Source organism: Palaemon carinicauda, chromosome 37 (assembly GCF_036898095.1).
Source record: "Palaemon carinicauda isolate YSFRI2023 chromosome 37, ASM3689809v2, whole genome shotgun sequence".
In the NCBI taxonomy this organism is placed as follows: domain Eukaryota; kingdom Metazoa; phylum Arthropoda; class Malacostraca; order Decapoda; family Palaemonidae; genus Palaemon; species Palaemon carinicauda.
The window spans coordinates 27562892-27583914 of NC_090761.1; the positions used below are offsets into that span (position 1 = coordinate 27562892).

General features: G+C 37.3%; 2 protein-coding genes across 4 annotated transcripts in view; one reads left to right on the forward strand and one right to left on the reverse strand.

Moving 5' to 3' along the window:
• The window catches only part of LOC137629047 (uncharacterized), a 613817-nt gene that overhangs the window by 254694 nt on the left and 338100 nt on the right, over positions 1 to 21023 (reverse strand). The window lies entirely within an intron of this gene.
• LOC137629530 (WD repeat, SAM and U-box domain-containing protein 1-like) overlaps positions 1 to 21023 on the forward strand; it is a 107293-nt gene that overhangs the window by 66899 nt on the left and 19371 nt on the right. For all 3 annotated transcript variants that reach the window (XM_068360932.1, XM_068360933.1, XM_068360934.1), the window contains 2 exons: positions 15262 to 15461; positions 17729 to 17961. In XM_068360932.1, the coding sequence (XP_068217033.1) occupies positions 15262 to 15461; positions 17729 to 17961 (433 nt within the window). The remainder of the gene's footprint in view (positions 1 to 15261; positions 15462 to 17728; positions 17962 to 21023) is intronic.

Consider the following 21023-nt stretch of genomic DNA (forward strand, 5'->3'; position numbering starts at 1 on the left):
ACCTTCTTGCCAACAACCTTCCTACCGGTTGGTTGTACGCCCTGTTGACGTTGAGGTATCCTACTCACGTCCGCCAGTTGAGATGGTTCCTCCACCGGTGCGACCCAGTGTGGGTTGCCAGTCGCACGTTGACGTTAAGCGACTCTCGGAGGTGGTTGTGGACGTTCAGTGTGTCACTGGGAAGACGTTCAACAACCAGCAGAGGTGACTTGTTGTGACGCAGTGCGGCAACCTCAGCAACCCGATAAGGGGTTGTCTGCACAACCCAGACAGTCTAGACAGTTTCGGGTTGTCGCTGTACTTCCTCGCTTCCCCATGGTTGACAGTTCACAGACTGTGCAGCAGTACCATGATCTTGTGTCCGGCTCCGTCACGCATCCACCAGTGCGACCGGATTCAGCGAGTCAGATGTTGCCCACTCCGTTGCCGTTTCCTCATCAGTTTCGGATGAGGAACCCTCTGATGAGGACATGGCTGAACAAGACGATCAACCCCCAGCCCTGCTATCCATCCAGAAGATGCTGAAGAAGGAACACGGCCCTGTCAGGCTGTGGATGAGTCTGGTTAGGACACTGTCATCCGTGGTTCAATTGGTGTCACTTGGAAGACTACACCTCCGTCCTCTTCGGTTTCATCTAGCTCTTCACTGGAAAAGGACAAGACGCTAGAAGCGGTCTCGATCCCGGTTTCCGGAAGATAAGTCTGGTCTGACTTGATGAAAGGACTTTATCAACCTTTGATAGGGTCTTCCCCTGACTGTTCAGACTCCCAACCACGTTCTCTTCTAAGACGCATCGGACGTAGGCTGTGGTGCGACCTTAGGCGGTAGGGAATGCTCGGGATTATGGAACTCGAGTCAAAGGACAATGCATTTTAACTGCAAGAAGCTTCTGGCAGTACGTCTGACCTGGAAAAGCTTCAGGTCTCTCCTTCAAGGCAAAGTAGTGGAGGTGAACACGGACAACTCCCTGCTTTGATGTACATCTCCTAGCAAGGAGAGACCTACTCTCTGACATGGTACGAGTTCGCAAGTGACCTCCTCTCCTGTTCAACAGGTCTAGACTTTTCACTAGTAACAAGTTTCTTCCAAGGCAACTTGAATGTCTTAGCAGATTGTCTCAGTAGGAAGGGACAATAATTCCAACATATTGGACCCTCCACAAGGATGTATGCAAGAGACTTTGGGTCACCTGGGGCCAGCCAACCATAGATCTCTTCGCAACCTCGATGTCCAAGAGGCTCTCAATACTTTGCTCACCTATCCCGGACCCAGCAGTAGTTCTTTTAGATGCCTTTCTACTAGATTGGTCTCATCTAGATCTATATGCATTCCCTACGTTCTAGATTGTCAACAAGGTACTGCAGAAGTTCGCCTCTCACGAAGGGACAAAGTTGACACTAGTTGCTTCCCTCTGGCCCGCGAGAGAATAACTTACCGAGGTACTTCGATGGCTAGTAGACGTTCCCAGAACTCTTCCCCTAAGGGTGGACCTGCTACGTCTGCCACGCGTAAAGAAGGTACTCCAAGGCCTCCACGCTCTTCGTCTCACTGCCTTCAGAGTATCAAAAGACTCTCGAGAACTAGAGGTTTTTCGAAGGAGGCAACCAGAGCGATTGCTAGAGCAAGGAGAACATCCACCCTTAGAGTCTACCAATCGAAGTGGGAAATCTTCCGAAACTGGTGCAAGTCAGTATCCGTATCCTCGACCAGTACCTCTGTAACTCAAATAGCTGACTTCCTCTTATATCTGAGGAAAGAGCAATCTCTTTCAGCTCCCACTATCAAGGGTTACAGAAGCATGTTGGCATCAGTCTTCCGTCACAGAGGCTTAGATCTTTGCAACAATAAAGATCTACAGGACCTCCTTAAGTCTTTTGAGACCACGAAGGAGCGTCGTTTGGTTACACCTGGTTGGAATTTAGACGTGGTTCTAAGATTCCTTATGTTAGACAGGTTCGAACCACTTCAATCAGCCTCCCTGAAAGATCTCACCTTTAAGACTCTTTTCCTGATATGCTTAACCACAGCTAAAAGAGTCAGTGAGATTCATGCCTTCAGCAAGAACATCGGATTCTCATCCGAAACGGCTACATGTTCTACATCTTGGTTTTCTAGCCAAACACGAGCTGCCTTCTCGGCCTTGACCAATATCGTTCGATATTCCAAACTTATCGTATGGTTGGAAATGAACTAGAAAGAGTATTATGTCCTGTAAGAGCTCTTAAGTTCTATTTTAAAACCTTTACAAGGCCCGTCTGAAGCTTTATGGTGTTCAGTTAAGAATTCATCTTTGCCTATGTCAGAGAATTCTTTATCCTATTTTTATCAGACTGTTAATATGAGAAGCTCATTCCCTTCTGAATGAGGAAGACCAAGCTTGGCTGAAGGTAAGGACACACGAAGTTAGAGCTGTCACAACTTCTGTGACCTTTAAACAAAATAGATCTCTGCAAAATATATTCGACGCAACCTATTGGAAAAGCAAATCAGTGTTCGCGTCTTTTATCTTAAGAATGTCCAGTCTCTTTACGAGAACTGCTACACTCTGGGACCATTCGTAGCAACGAGTGCAGTAGTGGTGGGGGCTCCACCACTACAATTCCCTAATTCCAGAACCTTTTTAATCTTTCTCTTGAAATATTTTTGGGTTGTCCGGAAGGCTAAGAAGCCTTTCGCATCCTACTTGATTTGGCGGGTGGTCAAAATCATTTCTTGAGAAGCGCCTAGATTAGAGGTTTTGATGAGGACCTTTAGTACGGGTTGCAACCCTTCATACTTCAGCTCCTAGGAGTCGCTCAGCATCCTATGAGGATCGCGAGGCTCAGTAAGGAAGACGTACTTAAAAAGGCAGAGTAATTGTTCAAGTCGTCTTCCTTACCAGGTACTTATTTATTTTATGCTTGTTATTTTGAATAACTGCTAAAATGAAATACGGAATACTTAGCTCATAATGTCAACTTGTTATGCTGGTCTCTACCCACCCCCCTGGGTGTGAATCAGCTATATGATCATCGGGTAAGTTTGATATTGAAAAATGTTATTTTCCTTAGTAAAATAAATTTTTGAATATACTTACCCGATGATCATAAATTAAAGGACCCACCCTTCCTCCCCAATAGAGAACCAGTGGGACAGAGGAGAAAATTGGTTCGTTGTTGACATCGAGTACTTGAGTACCTACTTGACAGATGGCGCTGTTGATCTACACCCCCACCTGTATAGCGATCGCTGGCGTATTCCTCCCGTAGGTTTTTTCTGTCGGGCAGCAGGGATGCAGCTATATGATCATCGGGTAAGTATATTCAAAAATTTATTTTACTAAGGAAAATAACATTGTGTAATCCTGCTAACATGAATGATCTTGAATAAAAAAACAGGAATAAAAGTTTTTTTTTCCATCACTTTTATTAAGTCTTAAATGCCACTAGTGAACAACATAAGCAAAGCACAAATCATTACGGTATTATACCGTATCCTAGAGACTGAACATACATTATTGTTATAATTAAAAGCAAAGCAGCAACCTAGATTGAAAAGTGGGATGCTACAAGTCTTAAGGTTCCATAAAGGAAAACAGCCCAGCATGGGTAAAGAAAAAGAAGGGGAGAATGAACTATAAAAGAATATATGAGCAAAGCATACTTTATACAGCGAAACTAACATTAGTGAGAATATATGAGCAAAGCATACTTTATACAGCGAAACTAACATTAGTGATGGTTTTGAAAACAATGACGTAAGACAAAATGGAAGAAAAAAAATAAGATCTAAACAAAGTATTACGTCTCAGTTTTATGGTCGCTTGAATTTAACATGTCTAACACTGTTACATCTTTAGCTAAATTTACTTTTTTTCACTGAGAATAAAATAGATTTCTTATTTGTTTCTTCATTTGGGCTTCACCGTGTCTGTTTACTATGTTCCCTTTTATAAAAAAAAAAGGTGGTAATGATTTTTACATTCTTTCTGCAAATTCTATAAGCATGTCACCTCTGACATATATACATATATATGCAGTGTATATATATATATATATATATATATATATATATATATATATATATATATATATATATATATATATATATATATATATATATATATATATATATGTATATATATGTATATATATATATATATATATATATATATATATATATATGTATATATATATATATATATATATATATATATATATATATATATATATATATATATATGTATATATATATATATATATATATATATATATATATATATATGTATATATATGTATATATATATATATATATATATATATATATATATATATATATATATATATATATATATATATATGTATATGTGTGTGTGTATATATATATATATATATATATATATATATATATATATATATATATATATATATATATATATATATACATATATATATATATATATATATATATATATATATATATATATATATATATATATATATATATATATATATATATATATATATATATATATATATATATATATATATATATATATATATATATATATATATATATATATATATGTATGTACAGTATATAATATATATATATATATATATATATATATATATATATATATATATATATATATATATATATATATATATATATATATATATATTTATGTTTATTTATTATCTACCTCCTCCAGATTTGATTGGTTCAAATATTCGTTTTTGTTTACTTTGTCAAAATTTTCTTCACATCCACGTCTTACTCAAGGAATGGTTTTGGTATGAATATGGGTCCAATTGAAGTTTGACTCACCTCTATTACTTTAATTTAACTTGTGGCATTATTTGTTCCTGTAACATTTATTTTTCAACAACAAAATATATATATATATACAGGGTCCAGCAATAAAACCTCCCCGGTTTGAGGAAGCCACCGCGTGAGTTGTAGTGGGGGTAGAGATGGGGAGGGGGTATTTATCCGTAGCGGCGTACGTGCCATGTTCAGTGTGCGCCATGGCTTGGCTCGGTGAGCATCGGGTGTTTGTTGTGGAGGAGTTTATTAAAAATGGCGGTTCTGTGATTTCTACTCAACGAGCGTTCCGGATTCGATTCGAACTTGGCCGACGTGATAGTGTTCCTGATGCGAAAACGATTAGACTGTGGGTGTCAAACTTTAGACAAACAGGGTCAGCACTAAAAAGAAAGCCAACTGGCCGACCTCGTACTGCAATAACACCGGAGAATGTGGCGCGAGTGAGAACATCCATCCAACAGTCTCCAAAGCGTTCAGCGGTTAAACGTGCAGCTGCCCTGGGATTGTCAGAAAGGAGTGTAAGGAGAATTCTGCATAAAGAACTTCATCTGCATCCCTACAAAATAATGGTTGCCCAAAAGTTGTCTGAAGAACATTTTAAAACTCGCAGGGCTGCATGTGATGACATTTTGCAAAACATTCCCCCAGATGCTGTCTTCATTTCTTCTGATGAAGCCCACTTCCACTTGTGTGGAACTGTTAACAAGCAGAATTTCCGCTACTGGGCTGCAGAAAATCCTAGGGAACTCCACCAACAACCACTACACAGCCCAAAAGTCACAGTTTGGTGCGCCGTTGCGGAATTTGGTATGTGGGGACCGTACTTTTTTGAAGATGGACAAACAGTAACGGTCAATGCCGATCGCTATTGTCACATGATAGAGACATTTTTCCGACCCAAGATCAACCAGTTTGTTTTAGACCATGAGGAAGAAGAAGTTTGGTTCCAACAGGACAGAGCCACAGACGTCTTGTTTCTTCAAGAGGAGACATTTCTTTCTGTGGGGCTACCTAAAGGCTGAAGTGTACAAACATCGTCCCAGAACTCTGCAAGAACTAAAAGATGTCATTAGGCAGGAAGTGGCAGCCATTCCAAGGGAAGTTACACGAAGAACTATGGACAACTTCAGGGAAGGACTTCGTGAATGTTTTAACAATGGGGGACATCATTTATCGGACATAATTTTCAAAATCAAGTAAAGTGGCATCAAATAGGTTATTCACAAATATAAGTAATTGTTCTGTATGTTTCTTGTGCTTTTTGCAAAAGCCTATTGAAATCAGGGAGGTTTTTTTGCCGGACCCTGTATATATTTATTTGATGAGAATGACCTCACAGGTTATATCTAGTTTCATACGTCTTTCCATTTGAATATCTTACAGTATGATTGAAATTTGTATCGGCTTAGATGAAAAAAACAAGAGAAATTATTTTGTAAGGACCGAATGCATTTTGAGGAACAGTGGAAAGCTAAAATCTTTCAATGTTCTGCTAACAATAGGTGAAGTTCTTATGATAATAAATGAAGGAATTCTTTACTAATATCTTACACTAGTCTTGTGTACTGTGGTTATAGTTTTTTATTTCTAATCATATTTGAATTTGGATTATATATGTATACTGTTTGGTTGGATTTTATGCAAGTTAGTATTCATCTTTTCGATGTGTAGAGCTTGTTGATTTTGATATATAATCTTTATGAATTCAAAATATTCATCTATTCACAGAAAGATGTAATATGTGATAAGATATTCATTTAGTGGCACCGTTCAGGTGTGTTAGCATGTTTGATATGGGCTGTGTATTTTTCTGTATAGTATTATAATCACTACATATAAAATAGGAACTGAAGAATTTAAACCTTTTAATTCTAAACATGTGACATCAATTGACAACCACTAGTTAGAATAGTATTTGCCTGCTTTGTTACCAATTTATTTAATGCTCTTCATGCATCATTGCACTTTTATTTATTATAATTGTTTTTACAGTAATACACTCTTTATTGGTTTATGTAGATAACTAACACATAAGGAGCACTACTCTTAATTGAAATATTTTGTTGATTTGTAGAGACTAGAACTATTTTGAAAAAAGTAAATTGACTTAGAGGAAACAATTGCTGCTAGAGGTTTATATAGGTCATATATTTATTTGCTCCTATGCAAATAAAAACCTTCACTCTTTAATAGGGGTAAGATTCAGATGAAAGCTGGGGGCTAAAACTGGAAACAGCCCAAAAAGAATTATTGCAGTTCTGGCAACCTCCACCCAATATTCGTAGGTAATATGGGTCTGACAGTGTTCAGAGCTCCTTTCTGATTCAGGTCGTCAAGCTGCAAAAACGTATTATCGACGCTCTCCAACCAGACAAGTTTTTCTAATTGTCTCTCTCTCATTTCAGTATGAGTGTGAAAGAACTTTGCAAGCAGGCGGATGTATCTAGGGCTATCAAATCAATACTGTGGCACCTTTATGAGTAAGGTTGAGGTTAATCCTCACCCCTTTTGTGTCCGTCATTTAGATGGCACCGCTGCACTTCCGACTCCTCTTGTATTTGTTCCCAAATTTGTGGCAAAACCCCAAAACCCATTAATCACTGACTAAGGATTGTCTCCTTTTCGGTTTCATTGCTAAAGAGATGACCGATAATCCTGATGACTTGCTTCTGTGTTCTGTGAAGACAGTGAGGCTCTACATAAAGCGAACGAGATCATTTAGACTCCACCCACAGAATTTCCTTGTTAGTACATGGAGGACAAAGAAGTAAATCTCCAGAAATACCATCTCCTTCTGGCTTCTTGAAGTCATCAGTATAGCCTATAGGGAGCAAAAGGATACTCCCTTGGCCTCAAGTCTTCCTGGAGTTTATGAAGTCATGGGGATTGTTAGCAATTTAGCGTTCAGAAAGAAACATTCAGTTGCTCAAGCGTTGAAGCCGGGTGTCTGGAAGAGACAGACCACCTTCACAGCACACTATCTTCAGGATTGACTCACAGGTTCCTGGATACTTTCTCCATAGGACCTGTGGTAGCTCCCCAGCAAGTGGTGTAGCAAACCTCGCTCCTGTCTAGGATAGTGTTTACATCATAAGTATAAGATTTAAGAGTGAGAATGTTTGGTCTTCTTTCCTCTTTTCCTTCCTTCCCTCTCTTGGGATCAGCCGGTGTAATGTTATGGAGCTGGAACGAATACTGATTCAGGTGAGCATGCTAATGACGGGTAGTTATTTTACTAAAATATTAATAGTATAGAATCCCCATTCTCCTTATGAGGGGGAGTGTGATAATTAAGGCAAAAACCACATTAATAGGAACATTGTTGCTACTGAAGATAAGTTTCGAGTGCTGTCAGACCTCTGCCACCAATGGTTACTAGGGGGTGGTTGCCAGAACCTTGATAATTTTTTATTGGCCATTTCCAGCTTTTGCCAGAATCTTACTGCATAAAGGATGTAGGTTTGTATAGATAGGAAAAATACAAATTACTTTTAAAATTTGTCATATTTTGTTCATATTACTGCATTAAAAGGCACAATAGTTATAAAGAATTATGAAAATGCAATGAAATCAATACTCTCTCTCTCTCTCTCTCTCTCTCTCTCTCTCTCTCTCTCTCTCTCTCTCTCAGGACTGATTTATTGAGGGAGGTCTTTTTACAGTATACTGTACAGTATATAGTAAAGTGAGAGTACAAAAATACATACAGATAATTACACCCAAAACTACCTCTGCCTATAATTTTGTGGTGTTAATGTCTTTGGAGTTCTTACCCCGTTAGACAGGTGGCAGTCAGGGTCATTTCAGATAGCAAGTAATTTTTAGGTCTTCCAATACATAGTAGGCCTATATGGCGTTATATATTTTTGTGAAAATTTCATAAAGACTTTTTGAAATGTATCTTTCCCCTAATGATTATGACTTGTCTTTGTGAAAAAATAATGTTGCCATTTTTTAGACTCCATTTTGAACTTTGGCAGACATTTTGCTTTTTATACCCTATACTTCCAATTGTGGTGAGTGTTGTGAATACAATTGTACATAATCTTGTATTTTGAGTGGCAATTTTATTATACAGGTGTTCACCGCATTAAAGTCTCAAATAGCAGTTATGCAGCTATTATGTCAAAGGACTCTAGCCGTATTTTTAACATGTTGAAAAATTTTACCCTCAATAATTATAATACGTATGATATTTGACAATGAATGTGGGAGAATTCAATAGTGAAACCTCTAGGTGTGAAAGTTTCTGTATGCAAAAAATTCAATTTACAAATGACGTATGAAGATTTTTTTTTTTTGCCTTATATTACGAAATAATAATCAGGGTACAAAATGAAATTCGTGCGGTTAGGTTAGGTATATTGAGTGATTCAAATATATTTGGCTCTATTTAATTCTGTTTCAACATATAAAAAAATCATGTTACGAAAGCCACTCTGGGGTATAAATGTAAATTATTACACACATGCCATTATGTCACCTAGGAAGTATTTGTGAATTATGAAAATTATTCCATGTTCTTTGATGTACTATACTAGTTGCATTTCTAGTATCCAGTGTACAGCACACTAATAAACTATTAAATAATACTAATTTGCTTAGTATAAGATTGCATTGTATAGATTATGCAGTGCATATTCCTGAGTATCTTGCATGCATGAGAGAAATAAAGGACACTTACCCTGCAGTATGGACAGACTTGGCAAATTGAGGATTTGTGGTTCAGAAGATCGGGTAATTTTTTGCAGCTTGTTGGTGTTGACCAAGCTCAGGAGCTTATCAACAAATTACACAAAGGAGACAGAGATACAGTGGCATTACAACTAATCATGAAATCCTTCTGAAGTATTGCCTGAGCACAGCAAAGCTGTCACACTTGACAGAAGAGACAGAAATAATACTAGACATAGAATGTGAACCAGTGACTCAACATCATGATTTACCAAAGGCAAAACTGGCACAACAAGGAAGCAAATCTATGAGCTATAAAATCATTGTCAAATTGTAATCTTTAAAAGTGGTGGGATTACATGACAGCACAGAAATGAAACTGAACCACTTAACGAAGAACATCAATATGAAAGTGGATGTTCAGGAAAGAATCCTGAACACATTAAACTGTGAAAAGATGGCTTATGATCAGTTTGGAAAAGAGCCCATCTGTGGTACACAGAACCTTTAGGGCAAGATGACAAAGCTAAAGACAAAAGCTGGGGTAAACACAGCAAAGTAGTTTGGACCAAAATTACTGGAGAACAGGTACCTGTAATTCTAAAAGCATCAAATTCAGAGATGGCACGCCTGCTCATCCTTTCTCATTCATCAAGAGAAATTGATCTGAACGATGCCATGTGCACCTATGAATTTTCTCCAGCAAACAGCATGTTCATGGAAACGGAAAGTTAACTTCATCCCTGCAGTGACAAATGTCAACTCATCCACCTTCTGGAAGACCAAGCACCTACTGGAGACAACCAAGTTAGTGACCAGGAGTTGTTAAATGGTAATGCTTTGATAATTGTTGGTGCTATGGCTGTTGTCCATGAAATGGCTGTATTCAAAGATCAGATACACATGTGCTGACTTGGCTCAACATTCGAATTTGACCTCACTCTAAGATGTATGTAGTGTTTGACACGTACGTTGAAGTCATCACTGAAAGAACTCGCCGGACAATGTCGTGCAAAATGGAAAGCTTCTCGAGATGCTGATTACTAAGTTGACAGGAACACATGCATTGAAGATCTATTAAAAATTTTCAGTAGTACCAAGACAAAGGAACTCCTAACATTGCACTTAAGCAAAATTATAAAACACTACATAGGAGATGTAACTACTGAGGGGTCATGTGCACTATTCCAACAAAAGTGACATTCAACACAGTGTGCAAGCATGATGAAGCAGCCAAGTTAATGATCTTCTATGGGTCTGAAGCTCACAGTTTTGGATACAGGGTCCATGTCTACTCTCCAGATACAGATGTGATGATCCTTGCTCTTCCCGGTGGTATTTCAATGGGTGGCTGGTACCCTGGCCAACCTACTACAGTACATACATATACCAAGGCACTTCCCCAAATTTTTGAGGGTAGCCGACATCAAACAAATGAAAAAGGTGACCTTTCCTCTCTACGTTCCTCCCAGCCTGACAAGGGACTCAACCGAGTTCCGTTGGTACTGCTAGGGTGCCACAGCCCACCCTCCCCCGTTATCCACCACAGATGAAGCTTCATAACGCTGAATCCCCTACTGCTGCTACCTCCGCGGTCATACAAGGCGACAGGAGGAAGCAGCAGGGCCTACCGGAATTGCATCACAATCACTCGCCATTCATTCCTATTTCTAGCACGCTTTCTTACCTCTCTCACATCTATCCTCCTATCACCCAGAGCTTTCTTCACTCCATCCATTCACCAAAACCTACTACAGTACCCAAGGATTTTGGACTGTGAAGAGAATAGAAGGAAATTTTGTAGTAGTTTATCAAGTGTTACAGATGACATAAGCTTTTCAAGGAAAATATGTGAAAATAGGAGTGCATACAGTATTGTTCAGTACAATGTCAGTAATGAAACCTACAGTACAGTTAGTGGACTTTACAATGTAGTGCATTGTTTGAGGTATTAGTTGACAGCATTTTGGCAAGTGTTAATTGGTTAAGGGGCTATGAATTCACTGACCCTAGTTCACCAGCATTATGCATTTTTTCAATCTTCATGTTCTCAGTTACCTAAATCCCTCAAATATTGAGTGTTGACTGTATTAAAGTTGATGTTCCTCAGAGACTAAAAATAAGGAAATCAACTATCCTTGTGATCCATCCTGGGTCATTACTAGTATCTTTATGCCTAAAATTTTTCATAAAGGAAAACTCTGCTATAGAAGAGGTCTGGGCCTAATTCCTGGAACATGATGCTGTGTATAAAGATTATGTTGTGTTATTTACGGATGATTCAGAGTCAGAGAATGGCTTTGGTTGTAGTGAAGTCCACAATGATGGATCATATATAGCTTATTTTCCAGACCATGCTTCTATATTTACTGCTGAAAACCCTTTTTTAAAAATTGAAGTAAAATATTCTTAATTTGTTGTGACTTGGAGAGTGCATTAATCTCCTAAAAGTTTTTATAGCCTCCATTTATTAATTCAGAAACTCATCATTTCTTTTGAGTTCCTTCATAAGGGCCTCTCTGGTAATGGTATTTTCCCCATTCCAATATGAACAGACTTATTTGGTTTTATAATGAAATGGCATGAAAGGTGGCTATCTCCCCTCCTTGACAATAATAAATTGTATGAATGCATCAAGGCAAATATTACCTTCTTTCTTGCAAGTATTTTTTAGAAGCCATAAGATTGAAGTCATTTTAACAAAAGGTGGATTCTCCTCTTTGTTCCTTTATGCCTGACGAGGGGCTCAGTTGAGTTTAGTTGGTACTGTTAGGGTGCCATAGGCCACGCTCCCCTCATCTTCCACCACAAATTATGCTTCATATGCAGATTCCCCTACTGCCACTACCTCAAAGCACCCGAGGTAGCAGAAGGGCTTATCGAAACTGCATAACAATTACTTGCCATTCATTTCTATTCCTAGCATGCTCTTTTGTCTCTCTCACATCTAACCTGTCACCTAGGGCTTTCTTCACTCCTTCCATCCACCAATATATTACCCTTCCTCCTGCACTTCTCCCATCAACTCTTGCATTCATCACTTTGTTCAGCAGACAACCATTTTCCATCCTCTCTTCATGGCCAAACAACCTCAACACATTCATATCCATTCTAACTGCTAATTAATTACTCATACCTGTTCTCACTCTTACTACTTCATTCCTAACCCTATCCAACTGAGATACACCAACCATACTCCTTAAGACACATCATCTCGACGACATTCAATTTCTGTCTCTCCATCACTTTCATTCCCCACAACTCCAATCCGTACATCACAGTTGGTACATTCACTTTTTCATACAGAAGTCTCTTTACATTCATTCCTAGCCCTCTATTCTTTACCTCTCCCTCCACTGCCCCCAACACTTTACATCCTTCATTCACTCACTGACATACATCTGCTTCCACTTCACCATTTGCAGCAACAACAAAACCCCATGTCATTCAATCTAGCACCACCCTCACTTCTTGTGCACCTCATAACCTCACTCTTATCCACATTTATTCCCAACTTTCTTCTCTCACATACCCTTCCAAACTCTGTCACTAATCAACACAGCGTCTCCTCCGAGTCTGCAACCAATACAGTATCATCCACAAACAGAAACTGATTCACCGCCCACTCATGATCACTTTCTTCTATCAATTTCAATTCTCAACCAAGTACTCGAGCCTTCACCTCTCTTACAGCTCCATCAACAAACAAATGAACAGCCATGGCAACATCACATATCCCTGTCTCAGCTCCGCTCTCAATGGAAACCATTCACTCACTTCATTCTCAATGTTAACACACCCTTAACTGCCAATGAATAAACCCTTCAATGCTTGCAACAACCTTCCACCAATTCCATATAACCTCATCACATTCCACATCACATCCCTATCAGCTCTGTAATAAGCTTCCTCCAAATTAATAAATGCATCAAACGCATCCTTACCTTATGCTGAATATTTCTCGCATATCTGCCCAACTATAAAACTCTGATCTATACATTCCCTACCTCTTCCAGAGTCATCCTACACCTATAAAATTGCATCCTCTATTTTATCCTTAATCCTATTAATTAACACTACCACACACTTTTTCAGCAACACTCAATAAACTAATATCCCTAAATTTACAGCACTTATGCACATCTCCTTTGCCTTTGTATAGTGGAACAATACATGGCTGCACCCAGTCTAATGGCACCATTGACAACATAAAACATATATGAAACAAGCTCACCAACCATTTCAGCACAGTCACACCCCCTTTCTTTAACATCTCAGCCCTCACACCATCCATACCTGCTCTCGTATCATCTAGTGCTCTCTTTGCTTCTTCTCTTGTTATCTCTCTCTCATCATCTCCCATTACTGGCACCTCAACACCTGCAACAGCAATGATATCTGCCTCCTATCATCCTCCATATTCAGCAACGTTTCAAAATATTCTCGCCTCATCTCCATTCAATAGCCAGTCACTTCACTTCTCGATCCACCCTTCTTTACTTTCTTCACGTGTTTCTAAAACTACTTACAGTATTCTCTTCATACGTACTACCAAATCCCTGACCCCATTTGCAGTCAGCCTCCCTTTTTGCCTCAGCCACTTTACATTTTACTTCCACATTTTTCTCTCTATATCTTTCTTACTTCTTTAGGTTGTTACTCTCCAGCCATTATTCAAATGCCTTCTTTTTCTCCTCCACCTTCATCTTCACTCCTTTGTTTCTCCATTCACTACCCGTCTTCATACTGCCTCCAATAATCTTCTTACCACACACATCACTAGCATGCCCAACAAAATTTTATTTTACTAATTTCCACTCCTCTAGATCACCAATTTCTCTCATTTTTTCAACTCCTCCACTTTCACTACCCCTCTTTTACATCCCCCACTCTATTTCCCCATTCTTTAGTTACAACTAATTTTGCTTCAACCAAAAAATTATCCAACATACCGGTAACCATACCCCTAAATATGTGCACATCTTACAATCTTCCAATTATCCTTCTTGTTATTAACACATAATCCATCAATGCTCTTTCTACCAGTCTTATCTATGTACACTTATTATTTCTCTCTTCTTGAAAACACTCTCACCACCAGCTCTTGTTCAACACACATATCTAGCAGTCTCTTGCCACTCTTGTTTCCTCCTACTTTGTCATGCTTCCCAATAACACCTTCTACCTCTCCAGCACCCACTCTGGCATTTAAGTTACACAAAACACTAAAACTACTGTACATAATTCCTTCTACTCAGTCCATCTACACACCTAGTTAACTCATTCCAGAAACCATTCCTCTCTTCACTTTTTTTCCACAACCCAGCCCATATGCACCAACAAAAGCCACTTATATTAATGATGGTTTATGATTGTTTCAAATAAAAATTCAGATTGGGATTCTTTGCTTAATATACTTAAGTTTGTATTGACCCTGTTTCTAGCATTCTAGGAATTCTGAATGTGATATACTAGCTTTCCCAAAGAGAAATGTTATCGAGTCTCGAAATGCCAGTCATCACAATAAGACATATTTTTAGTGCTCTCTTCAGTGCATTCTAGTAAAAAAGAAGCAATATAGTAGCCTGTACCAAACTCACTAATGTATAAGTACTTAAGTGGTTATAAAGGGGTGTATGAATTTCATTAAATAATCAGCTATAGTATGTTGCTGTAGAAGTACTAAAATAAAAATTGTGTAATGAAAAGAAAATGTTTTTTAATCACAAATTATGCCAGTATCACTGAATATTGAAGAAATATTTCTGTCTTTACAGGCAAATGAATGGTGACGAATCGACAGTAACAACTGTTGGCTTCACTCCAGACAGTAGTTACCTGGCAACGGGTAGTAGTGGAGGAGAGCTGCGTGTCTGGGATGCTCGATATGGTCATTCAGTTCCCATTGCCATCAAATCAAAGGCCCATGACTTAGGTGTCAGCACGCTTCATTTCAGTCCAGCCATTGGGAAAGAAGGTAAGTCTTATTTTGATGTGATATGATGAGCTTTATTCTTTTATTTGGATTGAGTTGTAGGGTTCTATTTTTAATAGGATTTTAATAACCAACTAGAAATGCACTCCGAAAGTACAGACCTCCGCCACGGGAGTTTATTTCTTGAAACGAGCTTGCCTTTTCCAAAATCAATTTATTTCTCGAAACGAGCTTGCCTTTCCCAGAATCAATTTATTTCTCAAAACCAGCTTGCCTTTCCCAGAATCAATTTATTTCTCGAAACCAGCTTGCCTTTCCCAGAATCAATTTATTTCTCGAAACCAGCTTGCCTTTCCCAGAATCAATTTATTTCTCAAAACCAGCTTGCCTTTCCCAGAATCAATTTAGACCATGTGTGTATTTGAAGTCTGTGTGACAACCATGTGTAAACTAAGGGTTAAGGTTAGGGTTAATTCGGTCGTCCTTTTTCTTGACCTTGACCTTGGACCTAGGACTTTCAAAATTAAATTACTTCCATATCTCAACATAGCAATTAATCCCTGAAAGTTTCACTACTTTATGAGTAAAATTGTGGCCAGGAAGTTGTTCACAAACAAACAAACAGATCAACAAGGGCAAAAGCATAACCTCCTCCCAACTTTGTTGGCGAAGGTAATTATCTTCAGACTAGTTATTTAACAAGACAATCATCAACAGTGTTTTCTTGGTTATATTTAAAGATATATATTTGATTTATCATTGGATTGTTAATGTATAGATAGCTTCAACTCTTCATATTTAGCCCTCAGACTTTGATGATTCCAGTGTAGTATATTAGAGAAAATAAGATCAGTTAAGGTCTTCCTACTTATAATTCTGAATCGATAATTAAGAATAGTTGCCGGTTGATAGATGTAGCTATTGGATGTTTTTTTTTTATCTTGTTTCAAGATTACAAGGTGAGGGATGTGGATCTCCCTATTTTACGATGTAATTATGGCAGTATTTTAGCAAATGCAAGGGGCAATCTTATATCATCTCTTATGGAAAACAGGGATGTTACCATTTCTGGTGTTCTCAGGTAGCTATTCACAGGTTTGATACTTCTCTAGATCTGGCGAAGATATACTATTTGAAAGAGTCTTGCATTTATCTATTGGTAAAGGGAAGTATTGTATGAGAGGTGGTATTGCACTTCTAGAGGTACTAGTAATGGCTTGCAAGGAAATTATGCTTTTTATCAGGAAGCATAATAACCCTGCAAGGCATTTCTACAGCAATGGAAAATAATTGACTTGTTGCGAGTTCCTTTTTCTAGAAGTATTCTAGAAATTTTATTCCAGCTGATTCCAGTTGTGGAATGATCTTCCTAATCGATTTGTTGAATCGGTAGTACTTCAAAAGTTCGAAGTTGTAGTAAATGTTTTTATGTCGAACAGCATGACATGTCTTTTTATAGTTTATATATGACATATCTTTTTATGTTGTTCCTATTTAAATTTATATTATTAATTTTTTCTCATATTGTTTATTTATTTCCTTTCCTCACTGGGCTATATTTCCCTATTGGAGCCCTGGGGCTTATAGCATCTTGCTTTTCCTACTAGGGTTGTAGCTTAACTAGTAATATTAATAATAATAATTTGTCCTCGTGTGAATGGCACAACATTTGAAACTCTTATAGTCGTTATGGTTTTACCTTCCAAAATGTCCAAATCACAACTGTCTGTGTACCTAACTACATTCTCTCTCTCTCTCTCTCTCTCTCTCTCTCTCTCTCTCTCTCTCTCTCTCTCTCTCTCTCTCTCTCTCTCTCTCTCTCTCTCTCTTTTTATACACAGGCCCTTGATTACTTTTTGTAGGGGACTACAGATTCCTATCTGGGCCTTTCATTGAGAAATTTTAGAACTGATAGTAAATAGCAAGCATTAGGAATTTTATTCATATATAATAATGAATAAAGATATTTTTACTACCACTGTAAAACAAAACATAACTTCAAGTTAAAACCTATTTCTGAATATGCATAAAAAAAAACCTTACTATTATTTTTTTTTTTAAGTTTATTAGGATGTGTATTGAGTATGAATTATATAGTCCGCTCAAATATGCTTGAAATGGTATACTGTTTATCCATATCAATACACTATATAAACAAAGATAAAGAGGTGATTGTGAATAAGATATCAAGAGTATTATTGACAACTTATATCTATTAGGGATTTTAGTTTTATTCAGTAGTTTTAGGGTAATTGTTGAATGATATAATTGTTTTTGTCTTATAATTCAACATGTAATTAATTTTTCAGATAGCATTTTGGGCAAACAGTATCTTATGGCAACAGGTGGACAGGATAATGAATTACGCTTGTGGGTGGTTGAAGTTGGCGGCCAGATTGTGGGTGGGAGCAGCTCACCCGTAATTGCTCCTCATCACACTTTACAAGGTCATGCGGCGGCAATTATGTGCGTCCGCTTCAGTACGAGTGGACATATCCTTGCTTCTGCCTCAGGGGACAAGACAGTCAGACTTTGGGATCCTGTGAGTATTTTAATTTGCTCGTACTTCATTCTGTTTCTGACATTAGATGAAGTTAGTATTGGCTGATTGAGAAGAATTTTGAAAGGGCCAGAAAACTAAGCACAGTATTTTGGTAAGGGTAGAAAAGATTCTTTAGCTATGGTAAGGAGCTCTTCTAAGAGAAGAACACTCCAAAGTCAAACCATTGTTCTCTAGTCTTGGGTAGTGCTGTAGCCTCTGTACCATGGTCTCCCACTGTCTTAGGTTAGAGTTCTCTTGCTTGGGGGTACACTCAGGCATACTGTCTCATTTCTCTTCCTCTTGTTTTTGTTAAAGTTTTTATAGTTTACATAAGAAATATATATTTTAATGTTGTTACTGTTCTTGAAATAATTTATTTTTCCATGTTTCCTTTCCTCACTAGCCCAGTGAGGAAAGGAAACAATGGGCTTGTAGCATCCTGCTTTTCCAACTAAGGTTGTAACTTAGCAAGTAATAATAATAATAATAATAATAATAATAATAATAATAATAATAATAATAATAATAATAATCTGGTTTTAACAGGATGTTTAATCTGCCTTTCCCTGTTACTATATCAGTTGAGCCTTTAGTTTACTGCTGCAGCTACTTATCCCTTTTACATGATCATTAAGTAACACATAACTTTTAGTTTTTATATTTAGTAATTTTTAGTAAATATACACGTACAGTATACCCAAAAATTCTTTACGATACTAGACCACTTAGTAAGCTTGCCTATGCCTATATGTACAGTTGTCAAATATATTTCTAAATCTACACAATTATAATTTTTTTAAAGAGCTATCTAACAATTGCATAAAAACTAATAGGTTTTAAGTAGCCAACATTATTTTTCTTTGAATTCCCTATACACCTGTCTTTTGTACGAGTGAAAATGAAGAGTTATGTTAGCCCTATGTATGCATCTATGAATCCTCAGGTCCCCCACAGCTAACATCTTCATTGCTTTTATGGTCTTGAGTCTATCGTATTTTCCATGACAAGATAACCAAAGATACGAGTCAGATGTTAGTACCAGACATAAATCAAGTGATGCAATTAGCCCATGAATCCAATGTTGGAGGGCATCTAGGAACAAATAAATCTGTGGACTGGTTAACCATCAGTTTTCATTGGCAACATATTTTAAGGAATACATAAAGGAAAAATTTGATTTATTTTTGTGGAAATTTTTTGCCATTATTGTTTATGAGATCCGTACACTTTGCATAAAAAAAACTTGTGTAACTTTAAGTGCCACATTTATATAATAGGTCACCACTAAGGATGAGGGTCAGATGTGATAATCTTTCATATTAAAGTGATAGAAAGACTTTAACCCTTTTACCCCCAGGCTATTTGGAAATTTCCAACCCTTAACCCCCAGTGGTTATTTTTTTTCAAGCACATTTTGCAGTATATTTTTTTAAATTGCTTTAACAGCCTTAATTTTCGTCATAGAGAGGTCAGGTTGGTCTCATTCTCTTGGAAAATGCCTGATGTTTCTAAAAAAATTATCAAAAATATGCAAAAAAAAAAATTAAATAGCAGATTTTTGCAAGGACATACCGGTACGTCCATGGGGTTAAAGGGATGAGTTTTGTGAAACGTACCAGTACGTCCTTTTGGGGGTAAAAGGGTTAACTGACAGGGAGAGGGAAATACAAACATTATTTGCTCGCTTTAATATATCAAATAACAACCATAATGAAAATAACATGAATTAAATGGCTGTAACTCATCCCCACATCAATGAAATAGCTGTGATAAATATAGAGGTATATTAGTCAACTGTAGTTGTGGTAGAGGAAATCGATGACAGTTGACTTGTCTGTGATAAGGACTTTTGCCCACTGAAGACATATGACAGGAACGACCACTTTCCAAACCAGTCCGGATATAAGTACAGCACATCAGTTGGGTGTAAAGGAAGTCTGTCTCTGTCTTCACATGCCACCAGAACTACTATAACATATATGATAGAACTCCCCATCTCCTCTTCATGTGCTCCTTCGAGTTCACTTAAACCAGTAACGGGAAACCAAGTGGTGATGCGGTAGTGGTGTGATTGGCATTGCAGTTGAGTAATTGTAACATGGTCGCCATAATCTTTTACATTACTCCCCTGCCAAGAATCTTCTGAAAGTAGATTAAATGGCAATGAGCTGGTATGAAGGAGATAAGTAAAACTTTAACAATGAAAGAAAGACCCCCAAACAAAGCTGAAATTAAACTTTTAAGCTTGTATCATAGCAATAAAACCAAATATTCAGCCCTCTAATTAAGATTTCCTTCAATTTTATTTTTGTCTGTCATCAGAACAACTCTGGAGCGATAAGCTTTATTGTTATTATTATTATTTATTACTTGCTAAGCTACAACCCTAGTTGGAAAAGCAGGGGCTCCAACAGGGAAAATAGCCCAGTGAGGAAAGGAAAAAGTGAAAAATAAAATATTTTAAGAAGAGAAACATCATTAAAATAAATATCCTATATAAACTATATAAACATTAACAAAACAAGAGGAAGAGAAATTAGTTAGAATAGTATGCCCGAGTGTACCCTCAAGCAAGAGAACTCTTAACTCAGGACAGTGGAAGACCATGGTACAAAGGCTATGGCACTACCCAAGACTACTTACTTACTTAGGTTTATAATGTCTCCAAAATAAAGTTTATCACTGAGATAATGATTCCTATAAAGAATATCAAAAGCAGTAGAAGACACTCATGTTCGATAATACAGTAATAGATCTCTATTTATGGTCATGCCATTTCCTGCTGATGTATAAAGCTGAAGTAAAATTTCATTAAATAATTTTTAACACAAAGTTAACCTGGTCTAGTCATATTAACACTTTGAAAATGAAGGTGAAGAAATTCCTCAATATTTTTAAAGTAGTGTCAGGTCGTAGTTGGGGTGCTTATGAAAAATAATTTTCTATTTTATGACTTCTTGTGTTGCTCCAAACTTGATTTTTGTAGATAGATGTATAGTACTTATTGGCATGTGTAGCCAAACTTTAGGAATTAGACGTGCGGTAGTACATATGATGAAGTT